At 43.1% G+C, this 19,869-nt stretch overlaps 1 protein-coding gene across 2 annotated transcripts in view; it reads left to right on the top strand.

Moving 5' to 3' along the window:
- The first annotated feature begins 3,366 nt into the window (after nt 1-3,366).
- Nucleotides 3,367-19,869, top strand: part of ABRAXAS1 (abraxas 1, BRCA1 A complex subunit) — a 25,306-nt gene continuing 8,803 nt past the window's right edge. The window contains exons 1-6 of one of the 2 annotated variants that reach the window (XM_050945194.1): nt 3,367-3,527; nt 7,242-7,332; nt 9,085-9,121; nt 12,504-12,570; nt 13,374-13,567; nt 18,315-18,434. In XM_050945194.1, the coding sequence (XP_050801151.1) occupies nt 3,441-3,527; nt 7,242-7,332; nt 9,085-9,121; nt 12,504-12,570; nt 13,374-13,567; nt 18,315-18,434 (596 nt within the window). In that variant the 5' untranslated portion in view covers nt 3,367-3,440. The remainder of the gene's footprint in view (nt 3,528-7,241; nt 7,333-9,084; nt 9,122-12,503; nt 12,571-13,373; nt 13,568-18,314; nt 18,435-19,869) is intronic. The other variant, XM_050945195.1, reaches the window with a different exon arrangement.

The following is a 19,869-nucleotide window of genomic DNA, read 5'->3' as shown; positions in this document are numbered from 1 at the left end:
GTGTGTGTATATGTGCCCCCAGCAGAGCACTGTGTGTACATGTGCCCCCAGCAGAGTGCTCTCTCCGTGTGTGTGCGTGTGTGCGTGCGTGCGTGTGTGCGCGCGCGCGCGCCCCCAGAAGAGCGCTGTGTGTATACCTGCAGGGCCAGCTTTAGGCCAACTCAACCAATTCCCCTGAATCGGGCCCCACCCCAGGAGGGCTCCGCTCCCAAGCCCTGGTTCAGTGTACCGGCAAGAGCCGGTGCACTGTAATGTGGTAGCCCAGCTTCTCCAGGGGCTGGAGCCTCAGGCCTTTTAAATTGCCACCAGAGTCCCAGTGCTGGAGCCCTGGGGTAGGGCTGTGGGGCTTTGGAGGCTATTTAAAAAGTCTGGGGCTCCCCATTGCTTCTATCGCCCTGGCCCTTTAAATAGCTGCTGGAGCCCCACCGCTTCCCCAGGGCTCCTGCGGCTATTTAAAGGGCCAGGGCAGTAGAAGCAGGGGAGCCCCGGGCCTTTTAAATAGCCCCTGAGCCCCAGGCTGCTGCTGTTACCCGGGTGGAGGAAGGAGCACTCACCATAGAGGGTGGGCTGTACCCCCAGTACCCGCACCCCCTGCCCGCAGCCAGCCCCTGCTGAACCCCCTGCCCGCACCAGCCCCGCACCACCCACCCGCCTGTGCCTGCCCTATCTGCACCAGCCCCGCACCGCCTGCCCTGTCTCCAGCCAACCCCTGCTGCACCCCTCTGCCTGAAGCCAGCCAGTCCCGCACTCCTCTGCCTCCAGCCCTGCCAACCCCTGCCGCACCCCTCTCTGGCCCTGCCTGAAGCCAGCCAGGCCACCCCACACACCCCTGTCTCCAACCGCCCCCGCATCCCTTGCCTTGCCTGCAGCCAGATCCTACCTCGAGTCAGCCCCTGCCCTGCCTCCAGCCAGCCCCATGTCCACTGGTGCCCTGCAGTTCCCAGGGCAGTAACCCTGCACACTTGCTTCAATGAGAGAGGCAGGGAGCAGTTGGGACCCACACATGTGCACACCACTAGGATGACCAGACATCAAGTGTGAAAAATCGGGACGGGGGGTCAGGGGATTCTATATAAGAAAAAGACCCAAAAATCGGGACCGTCCCTATAAAATTGGGGCATCTCGTCACCCTAGCACACCCCCAGGGAGTGCGGGGGGGACCCACACATGTGAAACGGAGCTCATTTCTAGTTCAGGCCCATCTTTTTAAAAAAGAACTTTAGGTAGGGTTAACATACATCCGTATTTTCCCGGACATGTCAGGCTTTTTGGTTCTTAAATCGTCATCTGGGAGGAATTTTTAAAATTTAAAATACGGACGTATGGTAACCCTATTGGTACAAAAAATACGGACTGTGGCACGTCCCTTAAATCAGAACTTTTTATAGGGAACCAGTTGCTAAGAAATGAAAGGCTTTTTTTTTACAGTTTTTTTTTTAAGTCATCCCTGCCGGGGCCCCGCATTTCCTAAAGCCGGCCCTGGGTACGTGTGCCCCCAGCAGAGCACTGTGTGTACGTGTGCCCCCAGCAGAGCACTCTGTGTGTGTATGTACGTGTGCCCCCAGCAGAGCGCTGTGTGTACGTGTGCCCCCAGCAGAGCGCTCTCTCCGTGTGTGTACGTGTGCCCCCAGCAGAGCCCTGTGTGTGTGTACGTGTGCCCCAGCAGAGCGCTCTGTGTGTATATGTGTGCCCCCAGCAGAGCGCTCTGTGTGTGTGTACGTGTGCCCCCAGCAGAGCGCTCTGTGTGTGTGTGTGTACGTGTGCCTCCAGCAGAGCGCTCTCTCTGTGTGTATGTGTGCCCCCAGCAGAGCGCTCTGTGTGTGTACGTGTGCCCCCAGCAGAGCGCTCTCTGTGTGTGGGTGTACATGTGCCTTCAGCAGAGCGCTCTGTGTGTGTGTACATGTGCCCCAGCAGAGCGCTCTGTGTGTACATGTGCCCCAGCAGAGCGCTCTGTGTGGGTGTGTACATGTGCCCCCAGAAGAGCGCTCTGTGTATGTGTGCTCCCAGCAGAGCACTGTGTGTGTGTTCTTGTGCCCCCAGCAGAGCGCTCTGTGTGTGTGTATGTGTGCCCCTAGCAGAGTGCTCTCTCTGTGTGTGTACGTGTGCCCCCAGCAGAGCGCTGTGTGTACGTGTACCCCAGCAGAGCGCTGTGTGTGTGTACGTGTGCCCCCAGCAGAGCGCTGTGTGTGTACGTGTGCCCCCAGCAGAGCGCTCTGTGTGTGTGTGTACGTGTGCCCCAGAAGAGCGCTGTGTGTGTGTGTACGTGTGCCCCCAGCAGAGCGCTCTGTGTGTGTGTGTGTACGTGTGCCCCCAGCAGAGCGCTCTGTGTGTGTGTACGTGTGCCCCCAGCAGAGCGCTCTGTGTGTGTACGTGTGCCCCCAGCAGAGTGCTCTGGGTGTGTGTACGTGTGCCCCCAGCAGAGCGCTCTGTGTGTACGTGCCCCCAGCAGAGCGCTCTGTGTGTGTGTGTGTACGTGTGCCCCCAGCAGAGCGCTCTGTGTGTGTCTGTGTGTACGTGTGCCCCCAGCAGAGCGCTCTGGGTGTGTGTGTGTACGTGTGCCCCCAGCAGAGCGCTCTGGGTGTGTGTGTGTACGTGTGCCCCCAGCAGAGCGCTCTGTGTGTGTGTGTGTGTGTACGTGTGCCCCCAGCAGAGCTCTCTGGGTGTGTGTACGTGTGCCCCCAGCAGAGTGCTCTGTGTGTGTGTGTACGTGTGCCCCCAGCAGAGTGCTCTGTGTGTGTGTGTGTGTGTACGTGTGCCCCCAGCACAGCGCTCTGTGTATACGTGTGCCCCCAGCAGAGCGCTGTGTGTGTGTGTGTACATGTGCCCCAGCAGAGCGGTGTGTGTGTACGTGTGCCCCCAGCAGAGCGCTCTCTATGTGTGTGTGTGTGTGTACATGTGCCCCCAGCAGAGCACTCTGTGTGTGTGTACGTGTGCCCCCAGCAGAGCGCTCTGTGTGTGTGTGTGTGTGTGTACGTGTGCCCCCAGCAGAGCGCTCTGGGTCTGTGTGTGTACGTGTGCCCCCAGCAGAGCGCTCTGTGTATACGTGTGCCCCCAGCAGAGCGCTGTGTGTGTGTGTGTACGTGTGCCCCAGCAGAGCGGTGTGTGTGTACGTGTGCCCCCAGCAGAGCGCTCTGTGTGTGTGTGTGTGTGTGTACGTGTGCCCCCAGCAGAGCGCTCTGGGTGTGTGTACGTGTGCCCCCAGCAGAGCACTCTAGGTGTGTGTGTGTGTGTATACGTGTGCCCCCAGCAGAGCGCTCTGGGTGTACGTGTGCCCCCAGCAGAGCGCTCTCCCCCTGTGTATGCTCCCGCCCCCCAGCCAGCCCGCGGGTGCCATTTCCCCTCTGGGCGCTAGGGGTCTCTCACGCGGCGGCCCAGCGCTGCCATTGTTGCTCCGGCCCGCGGCCACTCAGGCCCAGGCGGCAGCTGCCGCCGTGGGGAGCATGGAGGGGGAGAGCACCTCGGCCCTGCTCTCCGGCTTCGTCTTTGGCGCCCTCGCCTTCCAGCACCTCAACACCGACTCGGACACTGTGAGCCGCCAGCGCCGCCCCGGCCCGGCCCGGCCGCGGCCCCAGCGGGACAATGGCACATGGGGCTGACGCGGGGTGGAGCTAAAGGGTTCGCCCTGTGGGGAGCGCCTGGGGCCCAGAGGGGAGGCGGGTCTGGGGGCAGGGGTAGGATGGGTGGTCTGCCTCGGGGGGCGCGGGAGATGAGGGGAAATTGAGATTAAGAAGCGGGTTTTATCCCCCCCACACACACGCTGCCCCCGAGTTTCCCCTGGGCGGGGGAGCCGCCGCTGGGTGTCAGTGACTTCCCCTGGTTTCACTTTCACTACATGCTCCCTGGCTTACTCCAGCCCCTCTCTTGCTGGCTAGTTTCACAGCCACAGCCCCCTCCTTATGCATGTAAATAACTGTGTGTAAAGTGTGTCCAGACCTACTGCCTCCCCCTGCTGGCCCTCCAGGGGCAGGGGGCTGCGAGGGGGGCGAAACCCTTGGGGGATTGATTTCAAGGCACAGTTTAAGGGCTTGTCTACATCAGAAAGTTGCAGCGCTGGTGAGGGAGTTACAGCGCTGCAACTTTGAAGGTGTACACATCTGCAGGGCACCACCAGCGCTGCAACTCCCTGTTTGCAGCGCTGGCCGTACTCCCGTTTTGTCTCGGGTGTAGAGGATCCAGCGCTGGTGATCCAGCGCTGGTAATCCAATGTAGACACTTACCAGCGCTTTTCTTGACCTCCGTGGAAGGAGGAAGCCTCTGGTAATCAAGCTGGTCTCCTTTCCCGGTTTGCTCTCTCGTTCCCGGAGCCCAGAGCAAGCAGGTCTCCTTCCCTGCGGTTTGCTGGGTGGCTCCGGGAACGAGAGAGCAAACCGCGGCGAAGCGGGTCTCCTTTCCCGGTTTGCTCTCTCGTTCCCGGAGCCCAGAGCAAGCAGGTCTCCTTCCCTGCGGTTTGCTGGGTGGCTCCGGGAACGAGAGAGCAAACCGCGGCGAAGCGGGTCTCCTTTCCCGGTTTGCTCTCTCGTTCCCGGAGCCCCGAGCAAGCAGGTCTCCTTCCCTGCGGTTTGCTGGGTGGCTCCGGGAACGAGAGAGCAAACCGCGGCGAAGCGGGTCTCCTTTCCCGGTTTGCTCTCTCGTTCCCGGAGCCCCGAGCAAGCAGGTCTCCTTCCCTGCGGTTTGCTGGGTGGCTCCGGGAACGCGAGAGCAAACCGCGGCGAAGGAACCCCCCTTGAAGCCGCCCAACAGCGCTGCAGTGTGGCCACATCTAACACCACTTGCAGCGCTGGTTGCTGTAAGTGTGGCCACTCTGCAGCGCTGGCCCTATACAGCTGTACTAATACAGCTGTAACAACCAGCGCTGCAAAACTTTAGATGTAGACATGGCCTAAAATTCAGTAAATCACCTCGCTTTGTGAAGGGGAAGGATTTTGCTCCCTGTGTTTCAATGCAGTATCTACAACATCCCTCTTTTTTTAAAATCTCCCTCACTTCAGATGTCACCACAATTTGAAAGCACCTCATTTACGTAGGTAGTAGTAGCAGCAATGAGGTGGTTATAATGATAAAAGAGAGAGAGGCTCTCATCCTGTAAATTGATCAGTATAGGTAGACTCTTGTGCCCATGCAGAAGGCTGACGATCTAAGTACATGGATATGATTGCAGGATCAAGGTTTAAGTTATTTCCAGAAGTGCAACATTCCCCCCGAAAACTTACACATTTATGCTGAAATGTATTTTATTTCTGGGGGACGTGACTAAATGCTTTTCTGCTTAGGTTGTAGGAAATTTTCTGGGCTCTTATTTTTGTGTTTAGATAAACTTGATATATTTTTTTTTAATATCAGAGTTTGGATTATCTTGGTCCTAAGTGAAGATAAGTGTATTTTGCCATGTTTCACAAAAAGTTTGGTCCTTGATCCTGCAAGCTCCTTCATGCTGGCAGACCCCTCACCCCATATGGAACTCCATTGATCTCAGTGGGGCTCTGCTCAAATGCAAGGATCTGGCCATGCAGATCTAGTTTCAGATCAGGGCATCAGTTTGGAAATGAAGTTATAGCTACTGGAAAATTGCTTGCAGACCTGATGCAATTTATGATTTTCACTACATTTTAAACTAGAGTCATAGATATCAAGATCCACACACCCTTTTATCTTGGCAATATACGTTTGATCTAGCTTTTAACTTTTTTTTTAGAAACAAAGAATCTTTTGTATTAAAACCTCCTTTATTGCAACATTAGTGTTTAGAATTTAAGTACACTAATGTCAGGAAGTTTGTCTTTCAGAACTGTAACTCAGCTACACTGTGTTGTGTGGTGTAAAAGTATCATTTTCTACTCTGCATAGTATGTTATGGAATAGTTACGAGCTGGCCAAATGTTTAGGTCCAAGTCTGACAGGTGGTTATTAAAACTAAGTCCGCATCCCATTCCAGCTATTTAAAAAGGAAAATAATGCTGCCCACTTCTTGTTTACAATGTTACCTGAAAGTGAGAAAAGGCATCCTCATGGCACTGTTGTAGCAGATGTCGCAAGATATTTACGTGCCAGATGCGCTAAAGATTCATATGTCCCTTAATGCTTCAAACACCATTCCAGAGGACATGTGTCCATGCTGATGACGGGTTCTGCTCATTAACAATCCACAGCAATGCAGACCGATGCAAGTTCATTTTCATTATCTGAGTCAGATGCCACCAGGAGAAGGTTGATTTTCTTTTTTGGTGGTTTGGGTTCTGTAGTTTCCGCAGCAGAGTGTTGCTCTTTTAAGACTTCTGAAAGCATGTTCCACACCTCATCCCTCTCAGATTTTGGAAGGCACTTCAGAGTCTTAAACCTTGGATCCAGTGCTGTGGCTATCTTTAGAAATCTCACATTGGTACCTCCTTTGTGTTTTGTGAATCTGAAGTGAAAGTGTTCTTAAAATGAACAACGTGTGCTGAGTCATCATCCAAGACTGCTGTAACACGAAATAGATGACAGAATGTGGGTAAAACAGAGCAGAGGATGTACAATTCTCCCTCAAGGAGTTCAGTCACAAATTTAATTAATGCATTGCTTTTTTACTGAGCGTTATCAGAATGGAAGCATATCCTCTGGAATGATAGCTGAAGCATGAAGGGGCATACAAATGGTTAGCGTATCTGGCACGTAAATACCTTACAATGCCAGCTACAAAAGTGCCATGCAAATTCCTGTTCTCACTTTCTGGTGACATTGTAAATAAGAAGAGGGCAGCATTATCTCCTGTAAATGTAAACAAACTTGTTTGTCTTAGCAGTTGGCTGAACAAGAAGTAGGCCTGAGTGGACTTATAGGCTCTGAAGTTTTACATTGTTTTGTTTTTGAGTGCAGTTATGTAACAAAAAAAAAATCTACATTTGTAAGTTGCACTTTCACGACAAAGAAATTGCACTACAGTACTTGTATGAGGTGAATTGAAAAATACTATTTCTTTTGTTTATCATTTTTACAGTGCAAATATTTGTAATAAAAATAATATACACTGATTCCAGTTACAACACAGAATACCATATATATGAACATGTAGAAAAACATCCAAAATATTTAATAAATTTCAATTGATATTCTGTTGTTTAACAGTGCAATTAAAACTGCGATTAATCGCTATTAATTTTTTTTAATCGTGATGAATTTTTTTTAGTTAATTGTGTTAACTGCGATTAATCAAGAGCTGTAATTATTTCTAACATGTTTTTCCTCTGTTTGCTCCCCCTACAAAGGAAGGCTTCCTCCTTGGAGAAGTGAAAGGTGAAGCCAAGAACAGCATTACTGACTCTCAGATGGATGATGTTGAAGTTGTTTATACAATCGGTGAGACTATGCTTGATTTCATTGGGACAGTGCATATGCTTAAGTACCTTACTGAATCTGAGCCCCAGACTGGCAACAAAGACCACTGAATCTTGTCACAATGCTGTATTTAAATGTGGTATTTATCATTTTGTAAGATAATCTTTCATATTTCATCTTTTTTAACTTTTTGAAATTTTGACAAAAATATTAATGTAACAAAATATTTTATCTAATAGCTGTATATATATGGAAACAAAAGTATGAGTTTATATTTTCTTGAATATATCTTCTATCCCAAGAAGTCACGTTAAAAACAGATTCTGCCTCTGACGCCTTCTGTTGCCTTGAGTAACTCACCTAACCTCTTTTGGACCAAATTCAGTCCTGGTGAAATCTAGCATGACTTTGAATTCTGTGAAGTTCAGCTCATTTAGACCAGGTTGACTTTGGGTCCTTTTTTCCAATCTGTAATAGGCATGCTATTTGCTTTTCTCAGAAAGTGCTATGAGGATTAATTCATTAATATTTATGTGCCTTGAAGATGAAAAGTGCTTACGTATCAAAGACTGTTTTATTATCAGAGAGACCAGGTCGGTGAGGTAATATCTTTTATTGGAGCAACTTCTCTTGGTGAGAGAGACAAGCTTTCGAGCCTACACAGAGCTCTTCTTCAGGTTTTATTATCAAACGGGCTTTCAGATATTTCCAACTTGAAGTTTATTTAAAAACAAATTTCTGTAGATGTATTACATGCTGGAAAGTCTTATATTTTATATGAATCTTTGAGAAGAAAAAACATAATAGAAGCTTACACTGTGAAAAACATCGCTTGAACATAATGTTATAAAAGTGAGTGCTATTGTAAGACTTAATACTCCCCTCTGCAATGAGTATTACTGTGGGAGAATTTGGACAAAGAAGAGGGTTTTGCATTTAACTCTGAATGTTAAGAGGTTAGTTGTCCTTATTTCTTCTAGTAGTGAGTTCCATATTCTTGATCCAGCTCCTGTGCAAAGTTCTGCATCCTATAGTAATGAACCTACCTCAGTGGCAACAGCTCTAGTGCTTCATTGGAACACAGCTCTTGTGTGAGGTTGTAGTCAGAGAGAGACTCTCTCTTACATAACCAGGATCAATTCCATGCAGGATGTTGAAAATCAGGAGAGACACTGTATTGAATTATATATTTGGAAAACATCTAGATTATTGTGAGCACTACAGTAATACAAACAATAACTTTTCATTTATGAAACAACTATATTCTTGCATAAAAGTTTAACTGTAAGAATAATTCTGATGCTGAGTGCAAAACGAGAAAGACCATTACAATTAACTGGTATTAGGTACATATTCTTATGCCCTGATGGATCTGGCCTTAACTGAAAAATACAAGGCAGTTTGATTAAGTGTATTTTTTATCTTTATTCTTGTTCTCAAAAAATGAAGAGAACAAAACTGGAAAAAACGGCCACAATTCTTGCTTGGCAAAGCACGAGGGGAAAAAAAAATAGTTTATTGAAAAATAAACCTAAACATGTAGATGGTTTCCCTTTAGTCTTGAAAAACCATAGGGTTATTTTTAAAAAGACTTATTATTGTATTTCCTGACCCAGTGTCAGTAGATATTAGAGTTTAGTGTTTGTTTTTAAGTTTTAAAGGTCCCTTGATAAAATTTTTACTTCTCAGGAGGGTATGGCTATGAATATAGTCGGCAGAAGAATGGAAGTGCTGAGTACGTGGAGCCAGAGTAATATCTTATTTTTCTTTCAGATATACAAAAACATATTCCATGCTATCAACTTTTCAGGTTAGTATCATTAACTAAACATGTACAAAATTAAATGACTGATTTGTACATCAGTTAAGCTCACGTCCTATGGGTTAAGAAATAATGTAGCTAGTGGTGAATGTCATATCAGCTTCTCCGAATGACACAGATATGAAATCCCTATGTATCCATTTGATACAATATTGTATTAGTTTTTAAGTACTTTTTATTAGCTGTATACTGTGTGCATATATCTGTGTGCATCTATAAATACATATACTGTATACCACCCGTGTTATGAACTGTAGAACCATGGTCTGCACTGTGTGCACTTCGTAATCTTCCTGAGACTCATTCTAACATTAAAAATAGCTTCATTTAAAAAACAAACAAACTTCTTCCCATAGGTGTAGAATTTCCCCCTCGATTTACACTGGCTTGAGGTAGTAACAGTTTTAAGGTTGGATATCTTATGACCCATCAGGGATAGAAGTGAAAGCATTAAAACTTTATACCATAAAGGAAAGGGGAGAACGTCAACTTATCAGTGAGCTACACTTCACTTGCTTCTAGTTGTAGAAGATTCTTAGATAACTGGCATTAAATGTGATGTATATAAATGTCATAACCTATTCCCAGATTTGGACCTTAGCGTCCAAAATATGGGGGTTAGCATGAAAACCTCCAAGCTTAGTTACCAGCTTGGACCTGGTAAAGCTGCCACCACCCAAAAAATTAGAGTGTTTTGGGGCACTCTGGTCCCCCCAAAAACCTTCCCTGGGGACCCCAAGACCCAAATCCCTTGAGTCTCACAACAAAGGGGAATAAACCATTTCCCTTGCCCCCTCCAGGTGTTCCCTCCTTGGGTTCCTGGAGAGATACACAGAAGCAAGCTCCGTGAATCTAAACAGAGGGATGCCACCCTCCAGGTTTCCAGCCCTGGAAACACAAGTACTTCCCTCTTCACCCAGAGAGAATACAAGTCAGGCTAGTAAATCTAACACACACAGATTTCCCCCTGACTTCTTCCTCCCACCAATTCCCTGGTGAGCACAGACTCAATTCCCTGGAGTTCCACACTAAAGAAAAACTCCAACAGGTCTTAAAAGAAAGCTTTATGTAAAAAGAAAGAAAAATACATAAAAATGGTCTCTCTGTATTAAGGTGACAAATACAGGGTCAATTGCTTAAAAGAAATATGAATAAACAGCCTTATTCAAAAAGAACACAATTCAAAACATTCCAGCAACTACACACATGTAAATACAAAAGAAAACAATATAAACCTTACTGCCTTACTATATTTGTACTTACAACTTGGAAACAGAAGATTAGAAAGCAAGAGACAGAAATCCTCTCATAGCTGAGAGAGAGACAGGCACAAGACAAGAACAAAGGACTCACACACAAACTTCCCTCCACCCAGATTTGAAAAAGTCTTGTTTCCTGATCGGTCCTCTGGTCAGGTGTTTCAGGTTACTCCTTTCCAGGTGAAAGAGACATTAACCCTTAGCTATCTGTTTATGACAATAAAAATCTATTTTAGGTCATTTTTAGAGGTTTTAAAAATAGTCATTTTTCTTGTTTCTCCATGGCATGTCCAGTTGAACTCACAGTAGCAAGGTTCACAGGCAAAGGGATATGAAAAATAGTCCCAAATAAACAATTTTTATAACTCTCAAAACCTTAGAATGTTTTATAATAAAAATGATGTGGCCAATACAGAATACATTGCAATGTAGTATAAAGGTTTTATTGGCATTCATTTGGGATTCGTATTCCACGATGGATGCTGTAGAAAAATGTAGACAACCCCACATCACTCAATACAGCCGGTCCAAATTCATGTTGCTAAAACCTTCAAGCCATGCCACACCACACCATTACTGACTTTATGTGACCATGGTTCAGGAAAGCCCTTAAGCATGTAATAAATCCATCCTTATTCCATTAAAATATTTAAACCTGTGTGTCACATTCCAGGTGCAGCCCAGACCAGTGAGAGGTTGTGTTACCACCTACCCTGTAACCCTGGGTGCCTCACAATGCTTTGCTGTGGTACCTCCCAACCTGGGATGCTTACAAACAGCCTAATGGCATGCACGTCACACCCTGAGTGTTTGTGTATAGCTATAGCTCTGACCCCAGCAGCCTGCCAGCAACACTCAAGTCACACTCTGGCTTCCACCAACTGTGCTTACTACTTTTATGGTGACCTCAACACACTCCCAGTCCCAAATTTCCCCCAAAACATTTGTTCTGCACTATCCAGCCCTCTCCTGGGCGGTTAAGATATTAAAGGTCCATTGCCACTGCAAGGGGTCAATATGCAACAGTTTGTTATTTCAACTGGAGTTACCAAAACAGTTCAGTTTAAACACAACACTGGGCTAGTATTGATTAAAAAATAAAACAAGTTTATTTACTACTAAGAGAGAGATTTTAAGTGAGTAAAAGTATAAGTAAAGTCAGAAATGGTCACAAGAGAAATAAAGATAAAACACTTTATAGTAGCTAAAACTTAACCAGCTAGCCTTGGTTCAAGGTAAAATCCTCACCATGTGTTCCCAGCAACATTGCTGACCAAATTCTCAGGTCAGGAACTCCCCCAAAGTCAAAGGACTGGATCCTTTGTCGTCTTAGGTGAAAGAGAGAAAGGGAGAGTTGCTGTGTTTTTGCCTTTCACTTTTATAGTCCACTCACCCTTTGAAATGCATTTCCCTGAGGGTTACCTCTAGATAAAGTTAATTCCAGCTGTAAGGATGAAGCTATGGGGTCTCCTTGTGAAACAGATTCCATGCTGTTGTTTGCTAACATGCAGATCCATCTGTTCCTGCCCCCATTCTCTGACACTTGACAGGTGATTGCCAGTCAACTTTGATGACACCTGGCTAGAGGCATCAGCTTGTCCTTTATCTTTGAGAAACTAGTTTACCCAATTCCCAGATTTGTCTGGTAAACACATTGTAGTTGTAATTTCAGCTTATGTTCATAATTGTTAATATACATTTCATATAAACATTACGCAAGAATATTTATTATCATTGTGGTGTTCGTTTTTAAATGATACCTCAATAAGGCATATTTTGCACAAAAATTATTACACTGGTGTGTGGGGTGAATATGGGGTGCTTTTGGTCACACTGTTCTTAAATGCTTTGCTGAATCGGGGCCTATATCTGTATTGGAATGTGAATAATGGATGCCATTATTTCAATATCACTTTAAGACAGGCCTAACTTTTTGGATTATTGTTAAGTGTAAACAAGAAAACCAGGATGTACTGGGAAGGTGTTTCCCACAAGACTTTGTTTTAATAACATTTGATCAGATTGAAATGAGGTGGCTGCTAGATTATTTTAAGTATTTACTTCGGAACTGTAATCTTTTATTCTCTGATCCTTCTAATGATCTCTTCTAGCTTTTATAACTCTGCGGGTGAACTGAATGAGCCTGAATTGAAGAAAATATTATCAGGTTGCAAAAAGGTATTTTTATTTTTAAAAATAATCCATAGTCTGGGGTTTTATTCAGGGCATTGTGCTGACTCTGTGTAATTGCTATGTTGATTCATAGTTTAGTTATCTGTTTCATTCCATAATCTCACTTTAGGTGTTTATTCCCTTTTGTTGTCTTTTCAGCCCATGACAAAAGTCTAAACTGTACTGAAATTTGGTCCTCAAAAAGCAATCCTGTTTTTTTTATTTAGGGTTGGGGAATACTTATTCCCTCTTCTGCTGCTGTTGGATTTTTTTTTCTCATCTCCCAAGTGAACCATTTAAACACTGCAGTGAGATCATATGGCCTCTTCTGTATTTGGATGAGAGAAATGTTTTTCATTTCAAACAGTTCACTTGAAACACAGATAGTTGGATTTCAGTTTACTGGAATTTTAGTATATGCATTGGAAGATTTTGCACTTTCATTTACTCAATCAGATTGGCATCCTCTTGTCTGACGTAAAATACAAATACTGTATATACTTGTTCATAAGCCGAATTTTTTTAGTAAAAAAGAGAAGCATCAGAGAAGGTGGTCGTCTTATGAACGGGTAGGGCAGGGGTAGTTCTAATGGAACTACTTGTGTTTAAGTGATTTGCTGAATAGGAATGGTACTACTTGTGTGTTTAAAGTCAAGCCTGTACTTTTATGTTTGCTGAATCAGGGTCTACGATCTTAAAGAATTCCTGTTCAGTTCAGGGCTGACCTTTTTCATGTGTGTTTTGTTATGTGGTGTAATGCTAGGGAATGGTAACACTGATTAGATAAATCTTTTTTTTTTCCTACCCAGAATGTGATAGGCTGGTACAAATTCAGACGTAATACAGACCAGACAATGACATTCCGAGAGAGACTTCTTCACAGGAATTTACAGTCATACTTATCAAATCAGGGTCTTGTCTTTCTGTTACTAACTTCCAGTGTAACTACAGAAAGCTGTTCCACTTACAGATTGGAACATGCTTTGCATAGACCACAAGAGGGGTAAGTACCTCTCAGTTGATGTTCTCTCTAATTCTAGTAGGACATGGGAATGTGTATGATATGATATGTTGTTCATTTTTCTAGTACTTCTGACCAAAATTACTTGACTGATTCACTTAGGAAACCTGTTGATTTTCTTCATGAAAACCATCTTCAAGTAAACTAGACAAAGTTAGCAAAACAAAGGTAGAAATGATTCTTTATACTGGTAGATCGTCCCCTCTCCCTTGTAATTTGGATGGACATCTTTCTGTACATTTCTCTCTCTCTCGTTTCTTTCATTTAAACACTCTGCCCTTAACCCTTTGTTTTCTCAGCTCCAAGTTTTCCAAGCAGTATTTGCAGCCCAAGATATAATTAAGTGATCTTGCAAGTCTTTATGTTCCGTCATCATGGGGTTTTTTTTGTTTTTTTTGAGGAACCTTATAGCAGATGTAGAGAAATCTTTAGCAATGACTGTTCTTAGTCTCTGACAAAGTTCCCCTGGCATAGGCAAAGAACAACATACCAGTTCCTGTACTGATTTCATCACTCTTAATTTGTATCAAATTAACCACCAAGCTATTTAAATTATTGGCAATTCTTTTTAGACAATCTGTGAACTCGAGTCCTTGCCAGCAGCAAACCATCTATGTTAGAATGGGTCATAAGTTTTCTGATAGAACATTTTTCCATTGGAAAATGTGAATTAGTTGTTCTGTGGGAACATGTATATTTTGACAAAATTCAGATGGAAACCAGGCAGGTTTTTCATGGGACAGAACCCTGCCTGGTTTCCTGCCATTTTGTCCGCCTGACTTCTTGGCAGCCCCGGTTTTCAGGCTCCTGCCTCCTCAGAAGCATCATGTCCTTTGCAGCTTGCGTGGAAGCCCTAGTTCCCAAGCTTATCTGCATCCCTAGTTTCCAGGCTCCCAGGGTTCCCCTGCTCCACATCAACTCTCCAGGTAGCTGCCTCACCTGGAGGAGAACTTGACAGCCAGGAATCCCAAACCATATTTTGAGATTTCATTGGAGGCCCCCGAGGAATGGATTTGGAGACCTCTTGGTCATTAATTAAGAGGCTGGATTTTCAGTCTTTGATAAAGATCTTTTGACAAATATTAATTTTGGCATTTGTTTTAAAACACAAATTCAGAATGCTTAAAACTGAATTAAATAAGAATCATTTCCCCTTTCAATCAGATTTCCTTTCTTGATACATGTGATGTCAGAATCCTACTCATGGCCTTTCAGGAAAAAATATTGAACAAAAAACTTTCAGGTCACCTTTCTGCATGATAAGAAGAGAAAAGAGGAGGATGCACTTTTTTCCACTTTTGTGAGTAACCTTTAACAAAGCTTTGCTACTGTCAATTGTGTTGAACAAACCTTCATTGCAATAAGTGGATGATGTTAGAGGTTAAGGTAAAGGGAGCATGAGCCAGCCAGTTGACAGTAGATCAACCATTTGAACATCACTAATGAAGTATATAGATCCTAAGGAGAATGGAAGTCACTTATCCTAGAATAAAGAAGAAACAAACCATGCTCACACTGGAAACCGTTTACATTTGATTCCTTTGCATCCTCTCTCTGCTGGAGCTTAGAAACAGATTGTCATAACCAATCATCATTCAGTTTTTAAGACTCTCTTGCTTGTGTTTAAAGAGTTCCCTTGATTACTTTGCAAACCAATTGATGGCACACTGTCCTAACCAAAAAGACACACTGCCAGGGAGCTTTGTCTTGAAACTTAAGTTTTAAAACCTAAAATTAAAGGGAGCGCCTCAGTTCAGAATGACAGGTTTTTTTACCTGTATTGCAAATGACACCTTAAAATATTATACCTGAGAGAAACAAATACGTTGGTTTTTGCTGTTTATTTAGTATGATTTTACATTTCAGTTTGGACAATGAAAGTAGATTAATCAGTTTCTGGTCTGTTTCACTTGCAAGGTACAGTATCAAGTTTCAGTTGCAGATGTTGTAGGGGAATGGTCATGTGTTTAAAAACAGTGTCTCCGTGTAACTAAATTAAATAAAAACATCAGTCTTCTAATTACCTAGATTTTGTCTGTGTTCCTGCCTGGAAGCCTGCTTTTACAAAACCTAGCTTTTGAACCAAATCTAATTGTAAGCTGTATCTCTAATACAAATGTCTTCATGGCTTTAACATTTCAGTTGAATACAGTGTGGCTTTTATATAATGAAAGGGAATGTTTAGATGTAAACAAACACTACAGTGTTAACAAATCAGAACCTAAAAGTAAAACTGCCTCAAAACTAACTAAAATGTTTTGATTCATTATCAAAAAAATAAGTGTAACCTTAAATAGTACAAATAAGTAAACTAATCTTTAAAAATACCTTTTTCAATAACTAGATTAAAAAAGAAAATAGTAATTTAGCGAAGGAAACATGAATTCTCCTTTTGGTATTTTACATATTCAAAAACATTTTAAAATAGTAACGTAAACTTAAACACGGGAAAACTTGAGGAAATGTGAGCTTAACTGGACTTTTGACCCATGTGTTAAATTTCATATGTAATGACAAAGACCCTGATCCTATAAGCTATGTATGCCGTCAACCATGTAAAGCCCAACTTCAGTACGGCTTTACGCAGTTTCCCTTTGCAGAACAACTTACAGACTCATAGACTTTAACGTCAGAAGGGACCATTATGATCATCTAGTCTGACCTCCTGCACAATGCAGGCCACAGAATCTCACCCATCTACTTCAATTACAAACCCCTAACCTATGTCTGAGTTATTCAAGTCCTCAAATTGTGGTTTGAAGACTTCAAGCTGCAGAGAATCCTCCAGCAAGTGACTTGCAGGATCAGAGCCAAAATACAGAAACCAATGTCATTTCCAGCGTTTCAAATATTGAGTAATAGTTCATAATAAATTTACTGTGATGTGGATAGGGCCATGCTCACCAATTATAGGGTATATAATTTTAGCATTTGGAGCCTGCTGCAAAGCCCACTGAAGTCAATGGCAGTCTTTTCATTGACTTCAGTGAGCTTTAGAGAAAGCTGAAAGCGAACACCTTCATGAAGTAGACTTTTTACTCGTAGATGCTGGTGTCTCCCCCAAGGGGGAAAAATCTATATGAGAGTCTCAGATCTTATGGGCTTGCTTCATTTATGGCTGAACAAAGCTAGGTTCACTATATAATATACTGAGTTCCATAAGAATGAGTATCATAGAGTATCATGGCCATACTAGGTCAGACTAATGGTCCATCTAACCCAGTATCCTGTCTTCCAGCACTGGCTGGTGCCAGATGCTTCAGAGGGAATGAACAGAACAGGGCAATTTACTGAGCTGTTGTCCAATCCCAGCTTCTACTAGTCAGAGCTTTAGGGGTACCCAGAGCATGGAGTTATGACCCTGATCTTGGCTAATAGCCATTGATGGACCTGACCTCCATAAACTTTATCTAATTCTTTTTTTAACCCAGTTATACTTTTGGCCTGTACAGCATCCACTGGCAACAAGTTCCACACGTTAACTGTGTTTTGTGTGAAGTAGTACTTCCTTATGTTAGTTATAAACCTATTATTTCATTGGGTGACCTCTGGTTCACATGTTATGTGAAGGAGTAAATAACTCTTCATTATTCACTTTCTCCACACAATTTGTGATTTTATAGGCTTCTATCATATTGCCTCTCAGTCATTTCTTTTCTAAACTGAACAGTCTCAGTCTTTTTAATTTCTCCTCATATGGAAACTGTTCCATATCCCTAATCATTTTTGCTACCCTTCTCTGTACTTTTTTTAATATCATTTTTGAGATGGGGGGACCAGAACTGCATGCAGTATTCAAAGTGTAGGCATACCATGGATTTGTGCAGTGACATGTTTTGTCTTATTATCTAACCCCGTCCTAGTGGTTCCTAACATTGTTTGCTTTTTTGACTCCCACTGCACATTCAGCAGATGTTTTCAGAGAAATACCCACAGTGATTTCAAGATCTTTCTTGAGTGACAACAGCTAATTTAGACCCTAGAATTTTGTATATATCGTTAGGGTTATATTTTCCAAAGTGCATTACTTTGCATTTATCTACATTTGAATTTGGTCTGCCATGTTGTTGACCAGTCATAGAGTTTTGTGAGATCCTTTTGTAGTTCTTTGCAGTCTGGGACTTAACTATCCTGAGTAATTTTCTGTCTGCAAACTTTGCCACCTCACTGTTTATCCCTTTATCCAGATCACTTATGAATATGCTGAACAGAGCTAGTCCCTATACAAATCCTTGGGAGACCCCACTATTTACCCAATGGTGAAACTGACCATTTATTTCCACCCTTTGTTTCCTGTTAAAACCAGTTACTGATCATGAGAGGACCATCCCTCTTATCCCATGACTGCGTATTTTGCTTAAGAGCCTTTGATGAGGGATCTTGTCAAAAGCTTTCTGAAAGTCTAAGTACACTATATCCACTGGATCACCCTTGTCCATGTTTGTTGACCATCTCAAAGAATTCTAATATATGGGTGAGGCATGATTTCTCTTTACAAGAGTGATGTTGGCTCTTCCCCAACATATTGTGTTCATCTCTGTGTCTGATAATTTTGTTCTTTACTATAGTTTCAACCAATTCATCTCATACTGAAGTTTATTCCTGTGAGAATTAATAAAATGGAATTCTGTATCATATATTTTTATGATAAAGAATATCTTTCACAGAGACACCACTACATCTAAAACTTACAATGATACATTTTTATGTTCTTGCTTTGTTTTAAAAGTCTTTTCCAGAAAGTTCCTCTGGTAGTTGCCAACTTGGGTATGGCAGAACAGCAAGGTTACAGAACTGTGTCTGGCTCCTGTATTTCTGATGGCTTTGGCAGAGCAGTAATAAAACACAGGTAGGAACGACGCATTTTTTTTCATATTCAGCTTGTTTCTTCTAATGATATTTTGTAGATTTCAAAAACTGATATACTGGGAAGGAACCAGCAGTTTGACACTTTCCAAACCATAAAGAGTGGGAAAAAATATCTGTATTAAATTTTACCTACAGTGTCTCATCTGGTACCCCCCGCAGGTAACCTTCATAACTGAAAGGTTTTGTATTAAATAATATGTGCCAAAGAAGATTTGTAGGGTAATTGAACTCTTCTTCTCTAAATGCAAATCAATGACCAGTTCACAATTTTGGGTCTATGCTTCTTTGTATGCAGATGTACAATGCTTCATAGGTAAAATTCTAACCCATTAAACCTCTTCAGCAAGTGATACAACCCTAATTTGCTAGTCAGGTATAACAATCACCTTAACTTTAGTTTTGTAATTCATTGCTTTTCCCTAGCTTTTGGCCAAGCTCAGTTGTTATATCAAATTGAATTAAGACTATCAGTTTCAAAATAATGTTGTGTACAAAATGTCTTTACCTACATTATTATTAATACCTTAAATTATTTAAATTAAATCCAATTTAACTTTTCTGTAATGCTCTTTGTTCTTTGCATTTCTATAGGTTGGTCAATGAAGTTGAGGTCATTTTTGTTTAGATGATTTTTCATATTCTTGGTGCTGCTGGATTTTTGTTTCAAGAACAGTTTTATTTAAAAAAAAATCTATAAGCAATCAATTGAAACATTTCTAATGGAATTTTAAAAAGTCCATGGAAATAATTCTATTAGGTTTGTAACATCTTGCTTTTATAAAATCTAAATGTGGGGCCAGATAAGAGTTTTTCCTTAACTATAATATTACTTTGCCCTCTCTCACCTTCTGAGGATCTGACAATGATTATACTTACTAACAAATTAAGCAACTTGACACCTCTGGAAAGATAGCTAGAGACTATCCCTACATTACAGTTGGGGAAACACAGACACAGAAGTTAAATGAGTTGCCCAAAGTCACTCAAGAGTCTGTAGAAGAGCTGGGAATACAACCCATATGTCATGAGCCTGTAGTATGGAGACTACATCCTGCACTTAGAGGGACACTCTCAAATCTTTCTCTCTAATGTTTGAGTCTGCAACTGGCTGGTGAGATGTTTCATACAACTTGGCATTGTGCTCCTGTACACCCTAATAGGTCCATCAATGGCAGTTAGCCAGGATGGACAGGGATGGTGTCCCTAGGCCCCGTTTGCCAGAAGCTGGGAATGGGCGACACGGGATGGATCACTTGGTGATTATATTATGTTCATTCCCTCTGGGGCACCTAGCATTGGCCACTGTTGGGAGACAGGATACTGAGCTAGATGGACCTTTGGTTTGACCCAGTATGGCCGTTTTTATGTTCTACCATGCCCCTATACAAGGGACTCTCAGCAGCTTTCCTTGGGGC

The sequence above is a fragment of the Gopherus flavomarginatus genome, chromosome 3 (genome assembly GCF_025201925.1).
Source record: "Gopherus flavomarginatus isolate rGopFla2 chromosome 3, rGopFla2.mat.asm, whole genome shotgun sequence".
Taxonomy (NCBI): domain Eukaryota; kingdom Metazoa; phylum Chordata; order Testudines; family Testudinidae; genus Gopherus; species Gopherus flavomarginatus.
This window is presented reverse-complemented; position numbering and strand designations above follow the sequence as displayed.